Genomic DNA, 18,604 nt, shown 5'->3' on the forward strand with positions numbered 1-18,604 from the left:
ATGAGGCAATGCAGCCCATTATATGCAAAGGTTGGACATATTTACTCTAAACTAACCCTATAGTACTTGGGCATCCAAACCCTTCCCAAAAAAATTGAAAAATAAGCCTATAAAGAATAAATGAATAAATATGATAAAGTGGTTTTCTTTTTTTGTAATCAAGATTGTTTTGATGTTGAACACCCATTTATTTGAGCAAAGGCTCATATATCAAATGAAAGCTAAATAGTCAATAAAAAGTAAAATAATAAATTGGTAATGAAGCCTTTTTTTTTAATTAAGATTACTTTTATGTTGACGATCCTCTATCTCTCTCCTTCCCTACCTCCTCCCTTTAAGCTATGTCAATGAAATACTGCGAGTCCAGATGTAAAAAATTCTTTTCTACTTACTCTAAATACAACTACTAATACCTTGTGACGTTATTAGTAAGTTTATGATGATTAAAATAATGCATTATTTCGGGAAAAAGTGGGCGGATCTTCGCATTCGTTCATTGTATTCCGCCGTCAGAAGAGGGAGGAGCCTATTTCACCCTCTCTCTCTCTCTCTCTTGCTCCTTCACAGAGGAGATTCATCCATGTAATGTAACTACTAACTAACTAAGTATGTAAAGTGAAAGCTGCTCTCTGCTACCTCCGACGACGTTTTTTTATTGTGTACCTTTTTCTATGTATTTATTGCTAGTCTCGTTAGTAAGTTGTTGATGGATGGAATATCATCAGAGGAAGAGCAGGAGCAGCCATTACTACTACTACAACAACTACAACAACAACAACGACTACTACTACTACCACGACAACGACGACGGAAAGAGAGAAAAAAGAAGAAGAGAAAGAAAAGGAGAAAAAAAGGAGAACGAAAGAAGAAGGGAAGGGAAGAAGAAAAGTGATTGTATTTGCAATATAATAGTCAATTACATCATTACGTTGATTAACAATATTCCTATCCATATAATATTATAAAGAAGGCAAAGTGACTCTGTGTCTCATATATATATATATATATATTAATAATGTGAGGTTGCGTGAATGCAAGTCTAAAAAGAAAATAAGTGACAAATTATTTATTTCATTATAAATCCAACCAAAGGATTGATGTCCCTCTGCCATGGATGATAGCAACCAACTACTCCTATCCTCATTACAAAGTGCTCCTCAGGTCAGTTCCCAATTTCCTACATTGATTGCTAATTAATTTGTATCCGCATTTGAACAAAATTCTCTATTATTTCTTTGGCGCCTAGTCTTTAACAAATTCTTTTATGTGTTTTAATCTTTTCTGGATCTATTTATTCACTCATCGTCACATCATATACAATGATATCTACCCTTCTACTCTACCCCTCAATACCTCCATTTTCGTCATTATTTGTATATATACAATTGTATGATATGGAGAATAGACAATCTCTCTTTCTCTCTATGAATAGATGGAAAATAAAGATTATCCCCTTTTATTTTTGAGCTGAAATTAATCTTACAAATTTCATAATCCCCTTCACAGCTCAAACGACGAACTCAATTAATTTTATATTGTTATTTTCTCATTTGAAATATATGAGGAATACTCAAATAATATTTATTCATTTAACTCTCCAAAATATTTAATATTTATCACATTATTGAGTACTACTACATTTGTCTTAATAATATTCGATATATGAGCTGCATTAACATAAAAACAATCCTGATCAAAAATCAAGAAATTGAGAAAATTCAAATTTTACTTCATAGGCATATTTGAGTCACTTATAGGCTTACTATTCAAATAACTGGGATATGTTGACATGCACAAGAATTTAAGCTATAGTTTAGTACCTTTATTTGATTTTATCTACATCATTTGGCCCCGACTCAGCCTCTTTCAAATCCATAAAACGGTCAATTTTGTTGTCTACTTTAAGTGGAATTTGTGGCAAAACAAAAGAGTTAGTAAGAATTATTTGTTGATAGAAATTGATGGAACCAAAATCATTTAAGATTGCTTTTGTGTTGACAGGATACATATATTGAAATGAAGTGTTTGAAATTCAAGTATCTACCCTATTTTATGGTAGGAACAAACATCAAATAAGTTATAATTCATCCCCTTTTCGGCCTTCCTTAAATTTGGGGGCCTAGGACGGGTTATTACACTTAACCAAAGGATTCCTTTGTTTTATAAACTTAAATGAATAGTGTGGTTAATCCAAAGATATGAATTAATAAAATATTGATTGATCCACACATTTAAGGGTCCATTTGCGCACCATTAAATTAGCAATTCAAATTAAAGTTTGGACTCTAATCACTATTCTATAGAACAAGAGCCTTTGATGAAATTCCATTTTTTTGTATATGAAGATTCCTCTTGTTGCCAATTTTGTATAAAGTAAAAAAAAAACACAGTTTAACATAAAAATCCCAATAATTAATAGGATTTAAGGAAATATTTATTTATCGTCGCAATTAGGGTTCATTTGAGTATCAAATTATTAAGGAAAGGATTCAAATTAAACTATATATGTATTCGAATAAAGAAGTTGTTTTTGAAATAGCATTTATTCGAGGCAATTTTTGTATTTCAATATATATACATTGTTTTATTTATATAACGTAAATTCCCAATACTTAATGCTATAAATATTGATTAATCGTCACATTTAAAGACAATTTCTGCCCCTAGTAATTTATCCAATGAGTAAGTCAATAATTCAAACTAAAATATATGCTCATATTTCTGAAATGACATGATTTTTTTTTTAAATTCCATTGCTTATGGCTGAACTTACAACATTAATTTTGTTTGGTCGTTTAATGAAGGTCAGAAAATGTGTAATAATAAAAACTATTTCTTCTTCTTTATCCTGTATGATTTATTTGTTTAGCTATAAACTGGCTCCTAAGATTTTTATCACTGCAGAGCGCCTTACACTTTTGGAAATGTCTATGTACTATTAATTATTCACGTAATATTTATCAGAGGCTCCTTGGTTGATAACCACCCCTGAATTATAAACACAGTTAGTACATAATTCTACTCGAGAGTTTCTCTAAAGGTAATACTTGAGGAATATATATATAATAATACATTGTAGGTAGTAGACAATAAAGCCATATAAAAACTGATTGGCTTCTTATCGATCAAGTGGTTGCAGGTAGAGTCAGGAGCAGGGATTGAAATTAGAGGAGAGGAATTAGTTATTTAAGAACTGGAAAACAAAACAAAACAGAAATTAGTAATATACAAACATATTATATGTTAAATAATAAAATTCTCGCTAAATTTAACTCAAGTAATTTTTGATTGTCATGATTTTTTTTTCTACTTTTTTATACGTCATAGATAATTTATCGTGGAGATGTAAATCTCCACGATAAATTGATTTTATTGTTATTTGTTATATTGTTGTGATCAGGAGATTTATATCTTAATGAAGCTGACCTTAGATGATATAATGTATATAAAAAGGAAGGCTTTGATTCTCTTATTGTATATACGGAATATATATTAGTGTTGAGACAATGTCCGAGATCGAGCTTTTTATGAATTCGGTCCTATGGTTTTTTTTGTTGACCCTTCAAGAACCAATAGAAAGTCGAATCATAGATTTAAATTGAAACCCTGGACTTTAATTATTTCCTTGTCTATAACTAAGTTTGTTAGACCGAGAACGAAGACATTGGACCAAACGTGTTAAAAAAATGAACGCTCTTATAAAATCCAAGAGACGATAGTCTGGTTCTAAAAAAGTTGTCGGTCAAAGTACGGGTTCTTATCGGTCTTTTATACTAACAACAACAGCTGAAAATAAGAAGTGACCAACTATGAAAGGACTCCCTTGAGTCCTTTTAGCTATTTAACATAACCTCCTTCAAGAAAAAAGATAGTTGAAGTTTTAAGTAGAAAGTGTTTGGCTATAACTAATTATTATAATTTTCTAGCTACCATTTATTATTTTTTAGTCTTTATATTATTCATACCTAGCTATAAAGATAGCTAGGACCATGGGACTGAAGGACCAAGGTATCCGTCCTTAGGAACCGTTGAATGGTAAAAAGATCATCGGACAGATAGAAAAAAGACAAAAAAAAAGGAGGGGGGGGAGACTGATTAGGCAATCAGTCCTTGGACCGATACAACACTAATTGTCTCAGACTAGTGTTGTCACATACTTGTTCTGATACCAATATAGCTATAAGTATTTTGGTACTCTTTCGACTAGACAACAGTGTAGTTATGGGGAATTGTCATGGGACTTAAGGGGCATCCGCAGGTTTTTTGTTTGGGGATAAAAGATAACTTAGAATTTTGATGGATTTTCTTTATAAAATAAAAATATATCTCTGGTTTAGTTTGTAAAGGACGATTTTGTTTGGTGTATGGGGGAGGGGTCAAGTCATTGGCGGTTAATTTTTCTAATGACACAGTGGAACTGGATGTAGCGGTTACAATATCAGTATAGAAAAGTACTGTCGTCTATCACGACCTTACCTCGTACACACAAAAATATTAAATGTATTTAGCTGTCACCTGTCAAAGTTTCTCCTAATCCATGTTATAAACGTTGATTAGTTGAATTAGAATAACCTATGCTGCAAAACATTTCAACAATCATTGGTCAATAGTTGGGAAGGATTGGCTAAACAAAAACGGATTTTATGACCTTTTTTCTTACTTCTTCTTGGAAGAAAGAAGGTTGTGTGATCCAACAAAAGTAACAACATGGCAGATATCAATGTCTTCCATTCCCAACATTCATTGTTCAACTGTTGAGTAGAATGAACCAAGTGCTACCAATTGATTTAGGCACTTTGTTTCTTTTCGGAGTAAAGGTTGCGTGACACACTATGTGTTGCCATCAATATAGTACTTGTATATGTAACAACCCTAATTCAGACCAATATTGGATTTGTAGACATAAGCTCAACACTAATATATATACGATAATCAGAGGATTTGAATAGACAAATGACTCAGGTATTTTTCGCGTGCGATTTCATAGTTTTTTTATTTATTCTTTATTTCTTTAAATACACATATCGATAAACATACATCAGTCGTATTATTGTGTACCAGAGTCCTTCTTCTTCTTTAATATGTATTATTATTAATGACTCTAATGATTAGGTGTGAAGAGGAGGTGTAAGGAGGAGTGGTGATCCCTTATTGGTACTGCTGTTTTTTGGTTCTGCTACAACTGTTGTCATTCCGTGTTTCTATCCGTGGCCGGATCTCCCATTCCTCATGGCTTATTTCAAGCCTAGCTATAACGTCAATGGCATCAGCATTCCCATGACGCCAATGGACTCTGCATTACATCATTCCATGGGATATCCGCAAGGTAAGAATATGTACCAAGAGTTTTTTTGTATTTTATTTTTTATCCTCAGCAAGTTCTTTATTCATAATTATTTATATAAATAAATCATAAAAGGACAATTGCCGTTGTAAAAACATAATTCAACATTAGAGTTGCAGTTTAATTGCCTTTTATTTATCTAAAAAATAATCATATTTACATATGTATATACTATGACAATATAAACACCGACTAAGAATATTTATAAAGAAACCTTTTTAAAAAGGAATAAGTCTTTAAAAATAATGAAATGATGAAAACATTTAAAAAATAAAACAATCATTCTACAATAAGAATCATACAGTCAGACTTAAATTTTAATTGTAATGTTTTTAAAGCGTCTTAAAGTTTTGAAATCTCTTGCAGAGATTGATTGATAAAAGTTTACTAAATTTACGGCAAAATCCACATTTGTTCCCCACAACGGTGGAATTCTGGTGGAGAACATTGGATATCTTGCATCTGCTGAGAATATCGTATGCCTCAATAAGTTTTTCTTCAGATAATTTATGTGCACATATGCTTTGACACTACTGATGGAGACATTCAATGCCATTTCTTATTAAATAAGTTTTTTCTGACTAGAATTCAATCCCAATAACATTGTAGCAGCTTTTAAAACATTGGACTGCGTTTCCTTCTGTACCGGGAGGAGTTTTGCTACAGGGAGGGGGGGGGGCACACTTTTTGAAAATTTACAATTATCATATACATAGCTAGGGTGGTCATGGTTTGATTTCCAAAAATACCTAATTAGTGTGTGTTTTAGAGGGGACATGTATCAATATTTTGAAATGACTAAGATTTGAAGATATCATTTTAATTATGTCTCTTATTATTGGATTTTTTTTTAAATAAAACAAAATCGTTTTTAGTCATTCTTTAATATTCTAAAATTGTCTTTTAATTTACACTTTTTTTATAAGTACAGAAAAGAGTGTTGATACAAAGCATTAACAAGGGAAATTCTTTGAAGTCGCGTTAGCAGACTGTAAGCTCCAATAATTTTATAGTAATATTATAGCTAAAATATCGTTATTTTATAAATAATTAAATATTTCAATCTATTCAAAATCATGTCTTTGATTAATTTCCTGAATCTATTTTAAAATCTTATATAGGCATAAAATGATATTATTTGAGAAAAACGTGAAAGTGAGATGATTCAAGGTACGAAAGTTTGGACCATGAATTTTATTCTAGTAAATAACCATTAATTTTTGATTCTTAAATGGAATTATAGTCAGAACCATCTCCCAAAATCCATCATGAATATTTTGAATGACTAAATAAAATTATATAGAAATTTAAAAATGAGAATAATTATTAATATAACTTCATGAATTAATCTCTTTAAAATTATATATTATCCTATTTACAATAAAATTGTAAATATATTTATATATACTTGAAGCGACGTCTATGTTTTGAACATGCCCAACTATTACAATTCAAATGTTGTGGTCAATTATTTCTTCTTTTTTGAGAAATTAAATTAAATATTCTTGTAAAAATAAAAAATTCCTTAATTTGGAAGGTTTTATTTTTATAACTTAGAAAATTAATAAATAGCTACAAACCAGTAATAATAAATTTGAAGTGCAAATTAAATATTATTTTAGTGATTCCTATTCCAGAAAAAACAACCGATTCTCCGATTCCGATTATTTGTCTTATCACTAGTTGAAACCGAACATGCTTAGAATTTACAGCTCTATCCATACTGTTCATTTGCCAAGGAGAAAGGGATTAAATTATACCTAGTCTTTCATTCCGCTCTATTTGATCATGAGGAGGATTGCTAATGATTAACAAAGAATTGGTTAAATGAAAAGAATAAAAAAATAGAGAGAATTGCACACATTTAAAATAAAAACTTGGGAAATGATTATAATAATTTAATCCTCTTTAAATAAGTAGTATCATCAAAATATGTACATTTATGTAAATATTTTATTTTATTGTATTTATTTGCTCAATCACACATATATGTACAACATATATATATATTTGATGCGTACAAGTTACGATTTTGTACGAGTTATGAACAAATAAAAACAGATATATTTGTTTAGAATGAATAGTTTAGAGTACTCGGGGTGACAATGTTGAAATAAGCTAATATTTCTTTGCTATACAAATCAAGGAATACTCCGTACTAGGGCTTTTCAAACTTTTTTCTATCATGGTCCCTATCAACTCTGTAGAAATTTTTTTGTATATATAGACCGGACAGTAATGAACAGACTTTAAATAGTGTTCGAACTGTCCTAGGACGGATTTCCTAATCAACATCCCCCTTTTGATCGGTTTGATTTTTTTTACCATTTTTATCAACAGAATTCATCGCGTAATGAATGTCTTATGGACGTATGGTCCTAAATACCATGTTAATGGTTGAAATATTCGTATAAAACTTCCATAATAGACTCCCTCAATATTTGTAATCAACAAACCCCGAGTAATACTTGAATCCATCACAAATATCCATTAGGGACGATTTCAGGTATCTTTTTTGAACTGGGTAGACATGTGTAATATAACGTGGGAATCGGGTAGAACCAGAGGTTTGCTCCAGTATTTTAATACTCACGAGTCATATATATATATAGTCTTAAATTGCAAATCAACTTCATAAGCAAATGGATGAGTAGGAATGGGATTTTTGAAGAGCACGAGAATAAAGTGGGAGTGAATCATTTGATACTCCTAAATTAAGATCTTTGTCAATATCAGCTGCATTTTACATGATTTCAGGGAGGAAATGAATTAATTGAAAGAGGAGAACATTTTAGATTTTAAAAAAACATATCTGCAAGGAAAATAGGATAATTATATTTAAATTCATATATAATAATTATTTTATTATGCATTTTTAAATAAATTTACACGCAAAATGGGCGATAATTCTTCTTGTAGAGAGAGAGATGTTAACAGACCCAATACCTCTTAAATAATGTTCAAAAAATAAACACATGGACCAACCATTTTTCTCTTTCTAAACTCTATTTTTTCTCTAATAAAAAGTATAAAACCATAACTACTCGAGCCACATCAAGAGGCAGACATTAGCCCCATTACTTTTTGAAGGCCCTTACAAATTAATTTTCCCTGATTCTGCCATTAATATATTGACATCATTTTCATAAAACTGTTGCCCAATTTTTATAGATAAACATAACTAATCAATAAGTACATATTCTGTGGCACATTATTAAGGTCAAAAGCCCACAGATATATTACTATGAAATCTATATGAATCAATTGATTTTAATCAATCAAAATAAAATGATAGCATCAATTTGTAATGTGTAATTCAAATGACTGTACTTAAATACGACGTTCAAATTGTAACTTGTACAAATATATGTTGTGTAGAAGTTTAAGCTGCTTGATCATATATGACACGAGACATGATGGTATTTTGTGTAACAGTTGCCTTTTTGTACAAGTTTCCACCCAATAATAGTTTTAAGTGATTAATTTATAACGGAGCTAACACAAGAACAGATGCTCTAAGTAAATTGTAAATTAATTGTACATACTATTCAGAGATATAATTATTTTTTAATATATATATTTATGTATGTATTCTAGGACATCATGGTAGAAAGCAACGCCGAGAACGAACGACATTCACCAGAGCACAGCTGGACATTCTAGAGTCTCTTTTTGCAAAGACGCGCTATCCGGATATTTTCATGCGTGAGGAAGTAGCTTTAAAGATCAATTTACCCGAGTCTCGTGTTCAAGTTTGGTTTAAAAACCGACGAGCCAAATGTCGACAGCAAGCCAAACAGGATCCCGAAAAAGTGGGGCATATGAATCATTCATCCTCCTCAAACAAGGGGGGAAGCATGGCCAGCATTAAAAACTCATCCTCAAAGAATCATTCCTGCAAGTCCACGCTTAATCATCTCAAAGTCTCTCCAGGCTCTTCTCCCACTCGGGACTCACCCTTTGATAATAGACAGTCCCCAATATCATCTGAAGGAATTTTGCATCCGTCTTCCGCTCATTCACCTTTAACGCATTCGTACAATCCCATTTGGAGTCCAGCAAGGTATGCCTTCGTGTGCCTCTCTCTAGGTTAAGCTTACATATGTACATTAGATACGTCATCCCTATTTTTGATTGTATATGTCTAGAGATTGCAAAATTAGCTTTTCCTTCGCTATAAGTCTATTCAAAACTGCCCATGGTCATTTGAAAGATTTTGCCTAATTTTAGTATAAGGTTGCGAGAATGTTTTGGTGTTATATATAACTCAAAAATGTCCTGTGTAAAACACTAATTAAACGATCAAACATTAAATCAACAACTTTCCAAATATCTCAAGAAATAAGCCCTTACATGATTCAAATCAAATTGAAACACAATTAGTGAGTGATCCACACTTTCAGATATCATTGGTTATGTTTTAGTGATTACTCTGCTCATTTGACAATGACTAAATTGCCTTCTCACATAAACTTTTATATATATAAAAAATTAACGTAGTATCCCAACCCTCATACTAAAATTAGCATTAATTACTGGTCCTTGAAAAAGTATCAAATGCCTCCTTTAAGGCATCATTTTTACTAATATTAAAAGTAAACTATCTCAGTTTATCATTTGAATTAGTTTGATAAAACTTTCAGTACTAAAGAACAATAATTAATGAGAATACGAAGAAATTGGTTTCTATATAAAAAATAACGCTTCACAGCAAACGTTTTAAAGCTTCAAGTGTCGACTAAGTACTGATCTATTGCATTTTTGAGTACAAACCCGGGACTAAAGTTTAAATTCGTACTTGATTCTGGCTCCATGAACCGTAAAAACATACTAATTTAACAATAAACAAACCTTCAGAAACTCCAGGCCAGAATTTCATCAAATAACATATTTTTTAGAACAGAAATCCTTACAAAAAATAATTCCCCATTTTTCCATTATTATTTTTTCTTTTTTTTTGTTAAAAACCGACAAAACTTCTTTGATTGGGGAGGGCCTCACGTCTCCTGCAGAACCCTCTTATCCGGTTCTTTGAAAAATGGTCTCAGGTAGAAAGCTGTAGCCCCCTCCCCAAACAAAAAACCCAAAAATTAAATTTTGTTAATTACTATATGACTTGATTTTTTTTTTTGAAATTATTTTCCAATAAATTTAATTTTTTGTGAATAGCGGTGGTTTTTTGAAATTGTTTTCCAAAATAATTATTTTTATAATATGGCTATGGCTATGGTTTTTTAAAAAATTTTTGAGAACAGCTTTAGACTTTTGGAATTTTTTTTCAAAAAACTTAATTTTTTGAATTGCTATGGATTTTTGAAACTTTTTTTACAAAAATTGAATATTTGAATTTTTTTTTTCAAAAAATTGAATATTTATGTTTAATTTTTAAAATCTTATCCCAAAAAAAATAATTTTTTCTGGATACCTATGGAATTTTTTGAAATTTGTTTCCAAAAAATTATTTTTTTTGTAGAAAGCAATGGATTTTTGATTTTTTTGTCAAAAGCTGCGAAACTTTGAAATTTGTCTGCAAAAAAATTATTATTTGATGAATAGCTATGGATTTTTCTTAAAAAAATACTATTTTTTGTGAATAGTAGTGGATTTTTGATTTTTTTTTCCAAAATTTAGAGCAACCCCTCAAAAAATTGAATGTTATGTTTAATTTTTAAAATCTTATCCCAAAAAAAAAAAAAAATTTCTAGATACTTATGGAATTTTTTGAAAATTTTTTCCAAAATTTTTTTTTTTTTAGATAGCAATGGATTTATAATTTTGTTTTGTCAAAAGCTGCAAAACTTTGAAATTTGTCTGTAAAAAAATTATTATTTGATGGATAACTATGGATTTTTCCCCAAAAAAAACTATTTTTTGTGAATAGTAGTGGGTTTTTGATTTTTTTTTTTAATTTAGAGCACCCCAAAAAATGTATTCTTGCGGACGTACCTGACCTCCGTTTATTTCATTTCCAACGTAGGGATAACTCCAACGCATTGATTCTCAAATGGGGGTAGGCGTACTCCATGGAGTACTTGGAGGCACTCCAGGGGGTGCTTGAGGTTTTGAAAAAAATATTTAACAAGTGGTACATCACTGAAACTATCAATGATTTTCGCTGGTTAGGGGTATAGAAGTGATAAAATATTTAACAAGTGGTACATCACTGAAAAAAGGTTGGGAATCCCTGTTTTAATGTATGTTAACATATTCCTTAACAAGGAGAATCCTCAACTCTCTTTCTTTCCAATATTTAGTGAATCTAACATGAATAGAGGATTATAATATTTTATATTTAATTCAATCTACATATATGTATTTATTTATGTCCTCATATGTAACATCTGCCAAATATTGTTATTTACAATATCAACATCATCTACATCATAATCGATTATGTCGATTTGAATTGAGTATTACATTGCATCATTTAAAGAGTTGATCAAAATATGACCTCAGGGGATACTTTTTGACGTTGCAGCCCGTGCAATGGTTTTATTACCCTTATAGCTGTTGGCATCCTTCTTTATTTCTGAAGGAAATGAATAACTAGAGTTGTACAAAATATAACTTTAACGCGTGCGATATTTTTTTAAGTTGGCAATCTGAAGAGGGTTTTTTATATATATTTTTCCATGCTCATAGCATTATTCCTGAATTATTTTAGAGTGAACATTATACGTATAAGTAATCCCTGGTGGGTGAAAGATGAGGAGTAATATTTAAGATTTGTTGTGCAAATATAAGTTTTAACAGGAGTGTTTGGAGGAATATATTGGGGGAGGTTGTTTTTTTTTGGTTTTTGGAACTTTTTTGAAAAAAAATGCTAAAATTAAAATTTTTGGAAAACAATTTCAAAAATCAACAACTACTCACAATAAATTATTTTTTCTTTTCTAATTTCAAAAATCCATAGTTATTCTCAAATTATTAATTTTTTGGAAAAAAATTTCAAAAAACACAGCTGGTCATAAAAAAACCCAATTTTTTTGAAAAATGTTTCAAACGTTAAATTTTTGGAAAAAAAGTTCAAAAATTAAATTTTTAATATTAAATTTTTTGAAAAATAAATTCAAATATCAATTTTTTTTAAGAAAAATTTCAAAAATACATAAGTATTCTCAGAATTTAAAAAAAATAAAATAAAATCTAAAATTTTCTATTAAAAAGCAAAAATTACTTAATTTTTTATGGGGGGGACTACAACCCCCCCTGCTGACCCCCTGGTTAAACTTAAGAGTGGAATAGAATATTGGAGTAATTCTTGTTCATATGATTTTTATAGACGGAGTGGAATTTGGCCTTAATTCTTTATTTTTACAGCTACTTAAATATGGTATAATACTTGATATCATGGCAGTTAAACTGCTTTTTTTTGCAAACGTTCGTCAAATTGTCAGGTGTTACCACGTTAATTTTCAGTCGGTCGTATTTATCCACTCTTTGAATAATGCTTGAGTAACAATGAAGATTTTATGGTAGTTATCAGTAGGATTGCAAATTGTAAGCATTTTCGCTCCGTTAAAAAATAAACATGGTAACCCTGACAATTTTGAAGAATGTTTGAGAGGCTTAGCCGTCATGACGTTGTATTAGATCAGCTGCAAACAACTGTGAGAGGAAGGGAATACACTCAAATCCCAAATCGTATCTTGCAAAAAACTGAGGCAGAAATAATGCTGTCGTCGATCCTCTATTCTACTCCTCTGAGTCCTACATGTACTTGAGGCGGGTTGCCACATAATGTATTGTACATGTAGTAGGTCTAATGGACAATTTAATTTTAAAAGCTTTTCCTACTTTTACACCTCAACAATTCGAACCTTTCAGAATGAAGAGGTTCTGTTATTTAAATTTTGTCCTAGTTGGGAGAGTAAAGATTCCATGTGAAAGCACGCCTCAAACTCACAGAGCCTCTTTATTTTGACAGGGAGAGTTGTTTGAGATTTAAAGGTTATTAGAAGTATGCTAGACTCTAAGAAATACCTTAGATAGTGACTATTTTTTTTCTTCTTTACAAACCAACAGGTCATATTTTGTACAATTCGAATCCTTCATGTACTTAGAACTTATTTTAACGCAATCGTCCCATTTTGTCTAGAATATGTATTTATAGAAAATATTTGTTATTTTTCAGCATGGGCCCTGTAGCGGATATCATGTCAGCCACATCCTCTTACTTCGATAAAAACTCTAGTTATAATAGTCAAGTCTATTCCCAAAATTATGGTTCACCTTGTTATTACGGAAATATGGACTATATTGGCTCCACAATGGGCCATCATTCATCGCTCAATGTGCCGGTAAAATAACTTTCTTTCATTTGTACCTCCTAGTATATGTTGGCCTTAATGGGCTATTAAAGCAAAGTTTGTTCCTAATGATAGTTGCTCCTCAAACATGAGTAATCGTTTTGATGAAATTAGACGATGAATGTGGGTATTGTGTTATACATACTTTAACAAATAACTCCGAGCAATACAGAGTTTGATTACCAACAACACACATTGAACACAGTGTTGAAATGTAAATTTTTTGAATACCTTTTTTATCAAAGACATGTTTCTTCCCGCCAATTCTAAATCGCCAAAAACTTTCACTAAATATTACAAACTTTCCCTCCGATATCATATTTTCCCTCGCTGGAATTTCCATAGGGATTATAAGGATGCCCAAGGTTAATAGACATACAAGGTCATACCATAACGCGTGAGCAAATAATGTTTGACTTCCAACACACTTTTAATAGTGACGTCATAGTAAATGAGTGGTTGCGTGTTTTGTCAAAATCTGCCTGTCTTGCCCAGTCGTCAGTACGATACATCAAATTGAAAATTCGAGTATGACCGTTTACATGATGGTCTAACCTTGTATTTCGATTAACCTTGACCTCTCCCAACAAAGTTGACTAGAGATTATATACTAACTTTCTTTGTCTGTTTGTAAGCCGGATTACAGAAAAAGTTACAGACCGATTTTGGTAAAACTTTGTACAAAGACTATAACAGTAAAAAACCCTTTTAATTTTAAGAGTTGAAAGTCACACAAAACGCATAATCGACCATAACATTGGAGCAAATAACATTGGAGGCTCTACTGAGTGCCGATTCTAGTTTTGTTATATATTTTCTATAAGAATATTATATACTATAAATATCATTTAATCACTGACTTTATAAATAAAAGTCAAAGGTACCAAATAAATCAAAGAAGGAAATTTAATAAATGAACTGAATTTGAGGACTACAGTCTCGAGTCTTTTGGATTAATTTATTTAATATACATAGAATGAATAATGCTATGTAAACAAATAAAGATTCCCTTTCTTATTTAGGTAACGGCTTTACAAGGCGTCAATCAATCTGTTCTCTCGTCATATCCAAGTTCAGCCTCGTTGGGAAGTAAAGCACCTCCGCCCTCATCATTACTCCATTCATCAGCGACTTTGAATCTTGACTGTCCGGAATATTCTTCAGATAAAGCATCCAGTTCCTGGAAATATCAGAGTTTTCAAGTTCTCTAAGAAAAGGAAAACGAAGAAGCATAGTAATAATATACAATATTAATAATGCGTATATATATATCCAAATTTAGACTTTTTTCATTATTATTTTTTGATTGTTGTTAAGTGTTATATTTCCAAAAAAAAAAAAAAAAACCCTCAAAAATATTTAACTTTTTATTTCTTTGCTCTTTTTTAAATTGTCCTCATGTGTGTTGTGTCTGTAATCATTTATTCGGACTGGTCCGTCCCTGACGGGTTTTTTTCCAATGTCAAATGTGTATTAAGCCAAAGAAGTCATATCAAATACGTATTAGGTGCATTACACATATCTTGCAAAAGATGCAATACAATAAAAATTATATTATGTCTACTTTAATATATAATAATTCACAGAAGTACAGACACGTCAGAAGGGCTCCTTCTTTAAGGACACACAAATAGGACCAGACCGGACTGACAGACACAACACTAGTCCTCACAATTTCTTCTTATTAATATATCAACAGGGCTCGCAAAATCACTAACCACTCGGGCTACTAAGATCTTACATCCCTGAGCAAGTGACTATGTAAAAATATATCCATTATCTTGTGTGTTTTACGTGCACAACCTATTTTGACTCCTTCACCCCTCTTTTATAGTAAATGAGCGCATTCAGTGCGTGTAAAAACAAACACTTTAATCTTATACACGGAACAAATGGCCTAAAATGAGTCAATTTTGACCCAAAAACATCAAATTTTCAAATTTAAATGCGAACTTTTACCCTAAAAATGGCCTGAAAGGCCTCAAACTTTTCTAAATATATTTTTAATTGAGGTATCACTAGGGAAGGGAAAATGCACGTCTTTTAATTGTAGAGTTTTCATGTAAAAGTTAAGAAGAGGGCTTAATTTTTACACGCCGAATCCGCTTATTTTCCACTTTAAAGTGAAAGGTAGAAATGAAAATATTGTCTAAATTGCGGTGAGCCTAAAAATCACCCCTTTGAGAATGTAATTACCAATTGAGAAACAACAAATCTGCTGACAGGCATCACTATTAACTATAGTGCTTCTTGCTTTCAATTCTTGTTAGCAATTTCAAAATAAGGAGATGAATCATTAATTAGAGTAATTATATATCCTTATAAGTTTAATGATATCGCAATTAAGCTAATATGCACGTCCCTAGTGATAAGTTATATAACATCCCTTTCTAAATGGGCCAATTTGCTTCATTTAAACCTGAACAGTGCCTCCGACAAACAAGGGAGTCTGCAGAGGGATGCTGGAGGATCTTTACCCCACCTCCCTCCCAAATTAAGGAATTTTTGATTTTTAATAGAAAATTGAATATTTGAAATTTTTTGTTTACAGCTGTAGATTTTTGAAATTATTTTTTCAAAAAACCTATTTTTCTGAAAATAAATATGATTTTTTTTCCAAAAAAAATAACTTTCTGAAATACATATGAATTTTTTTCCAAAAAAAAATAATTTTCTGAAAATAAATATGAATTTTTTTCCAAAAAAAAATAATTTTCTGTCAACAGTTTTGGATTAAAAAAAAAAAAGTTCAAAAATGTAATATTTGAAATTTAATTTTTGAATTTTTTTGTGAACAGCTGTAGATTTTTGATTTTTTTAAGATATGCTATGAAGTTTTGAAATTTTTTTCCAACAAATTTAACTTTCTGAGAACAGTTGTGGATTTTAGAAAATGAAATTCCCAAAAATTTAATACTTGAAATTTAATTTATGATTTTATTTGTGAACAGCTGTAGATTTTTGTTTTTGTTTTTCAAAAAATTTAATATTTTTAGAATAGCTATGGATTTTTGAAATATTTTTTTTTTAAAAATCATTTTTTTTGTTAATAACTGTGAATTTTATATATTATTATCAAAAAAGTTTACTTTTTCAACATTTTTTTCCAAACAATTTTCATTTTTGAATTTTTTTTTGAAAAAAAATCCTACAAACCATGCCCCCACCAACAAAAGAAAAAGTTATATAATCCTGCGGATTTTGAGATCTTGCGAGCCTTGATCGGGTATATCCATATATATTATTTTTTTTCGTCAATGTGGTTATATTCATAATATTTTATGACATGATAGCAATTATCATTTACCATAAATACACATATTCATACTTTTATTCACTTATACATATAATTATTATATAATACACCCAATCGTTATGATAATATTTTATGTTTGATAATTAATTACTATTAATATTATTTGTTATTTATTTGACAAAAAAAATAGAAGAGAAAAAATATATCCAAATGAGTATTTGTTTGGTTCTTTCTAATGAATCAGTGGCAACGGATTTAGAGCTGTTTTTAAGGGTGGCAAGAGTGTCATTTTCAAATAATGAGTTCATTTTATTTGGTGGTACACATTTCTTTTTTTTCAATTTTTCTAGAGTAAAATTGAAGGGAGAGGACATTTATCTCACAAAATCATCTGAAAAAAGTGATTGGCGCGACTTTTATTCAATATCTGAGCCCTCAGCACGAGGCTTAAATCTCTTGAAGACCTTGTCTATGTAGTCAGACTTGAGCTGGGTCCATCTTGATGTTAACCCTCTAGTGACTCAACACTCCCTTGAGGAGTATAGCACGCACCCTCTCCTCACGAAACGCCTAGATAGAGTAGTCCAAGGGGCTCGAGTTTGTAGAGGGTGGCGGCTATATGTTGAGGTCATAAAAGTTTGGAAAGTTGTCTTTCAGGAAGGCATGGGTCTTAGGCGTGTGACACAAGGTCTTGAGTGAAAACCAATTTGTCTCTGCACTCTTTTCTGACACAAGGTAGTAATTTCTTATCCAGAAGTAGATGTAAGCATCAGCATTGAGCCTTCCTCTCCACAAAAATGAGAAGGTAGACTCCACGACACGCAAGAACACGGTTCCGACTGGATTTTTTTGTTCTGAATACATGTCTTACCGAAGCTGATACACTATGTGAAAAGAGCATAACTTTGCACGAATTTTTGCTGGCCTTGATAAAATTTAGAATCTTCTTTGCTCTTTCCAACCGTCTGAGCTTGCTCCGTTCAGAGATAAGAAGTCTTATGGTCTTATGGATTTTGCACCAATGTCATTCCGGATTGAAAATATCATAATTTGTGCCACTAGATAAGATCAAACCTGTATCAAGTAAGGGAAGGATATTCCTGTGACTACCCATTTGAGATGTTTGCAAATTCAAGTTGTTTTCCTTATAAACTATGAAGGAAACACGTGAACGACGGAATGGACGAAATATCTATTAAAAGAGAAAAAACAAAGGCTTTTGATAGAAATTGTGAAATAACCATATTTGTCATGGTCAGTTCTAAAGAGGGATGTAATTAGTGATGCAGTGATCCTTCTTATTACTTCCCCAACAAAGTTGAAATTAGGTTGTTGTTTTTTTTGCCTCTATTTGTTTGTTTAAGGTCAAAGGTGAATGTTACACAAAAAGTAAGAAAAATGCATCATCGACCATAACGTATGAGTAAATTGAGATACATACCTCAATTTGATTTTTAGAGAAGCCTATTCTAGTTGTCTTTGTTATTTACTTTAAAACCTTCAAGTTATTTGTACATAATTTGTATTTAGATACATTTTTCTTCCGTAATTCTTTGAAAATAAATAGGTAACTAATGAGTTGTTTTTCTTTTTAATTTTTGTCATAAATATTAGTTGAAATTAGAAATTTTAATAAAAAATATATGAAGAAAATTCAATTTTTGCTGAAATTTGTAGTATTTGATATTTATACTA

General features: G+C 30.8%; 1 protein-coding gene across 1 annotated transcript; it reads left to right on the plus strand.

Moving 5' to 3' along the window:
• The first annotated feature begins 682 nt into the window (after positions 1-682).
• On the plus strand, positions 683-17,035 carry LOC121125614 (homeobox protein OTX2). Its single transcript, XM_040720799.2, has 5 exons — positions 683-1,161; positions 5,113-5,326; positions 8,942-9,407; positions 13,479-13,644; positions 14,676-17,035. Exons 2-5 carry the CDS (start codon positions 5,230-5,232, stop codon positions 14,862-14,864), a joined length of 918 nt encoding a protein of 305 aa, XP_040576733.1. The 5' UTR covers positions 683-1,161; positions 5,113-5,229; the 3' UTR covers positions 14,865-17,035.
• Positions 17,036-18,604: the final 1,569 nt, after the last annotated feature.

This window comes from Lepeophtheirus salmonis, chromosome 10 (genome assembly GCF_016086655.4).
Source record: "Lepeophtheirus salmonis chromosome 10, UVic_Lsal_1.4, whole genome shotgun sequence".
Taxonomy (NCBI): Eukaryota; Metazoa; Arthropoda; class Copepoda; order Siphonostomatoida; family Caligidae; genus Lepeophtheirus; species Lepeophtheirus salmonis.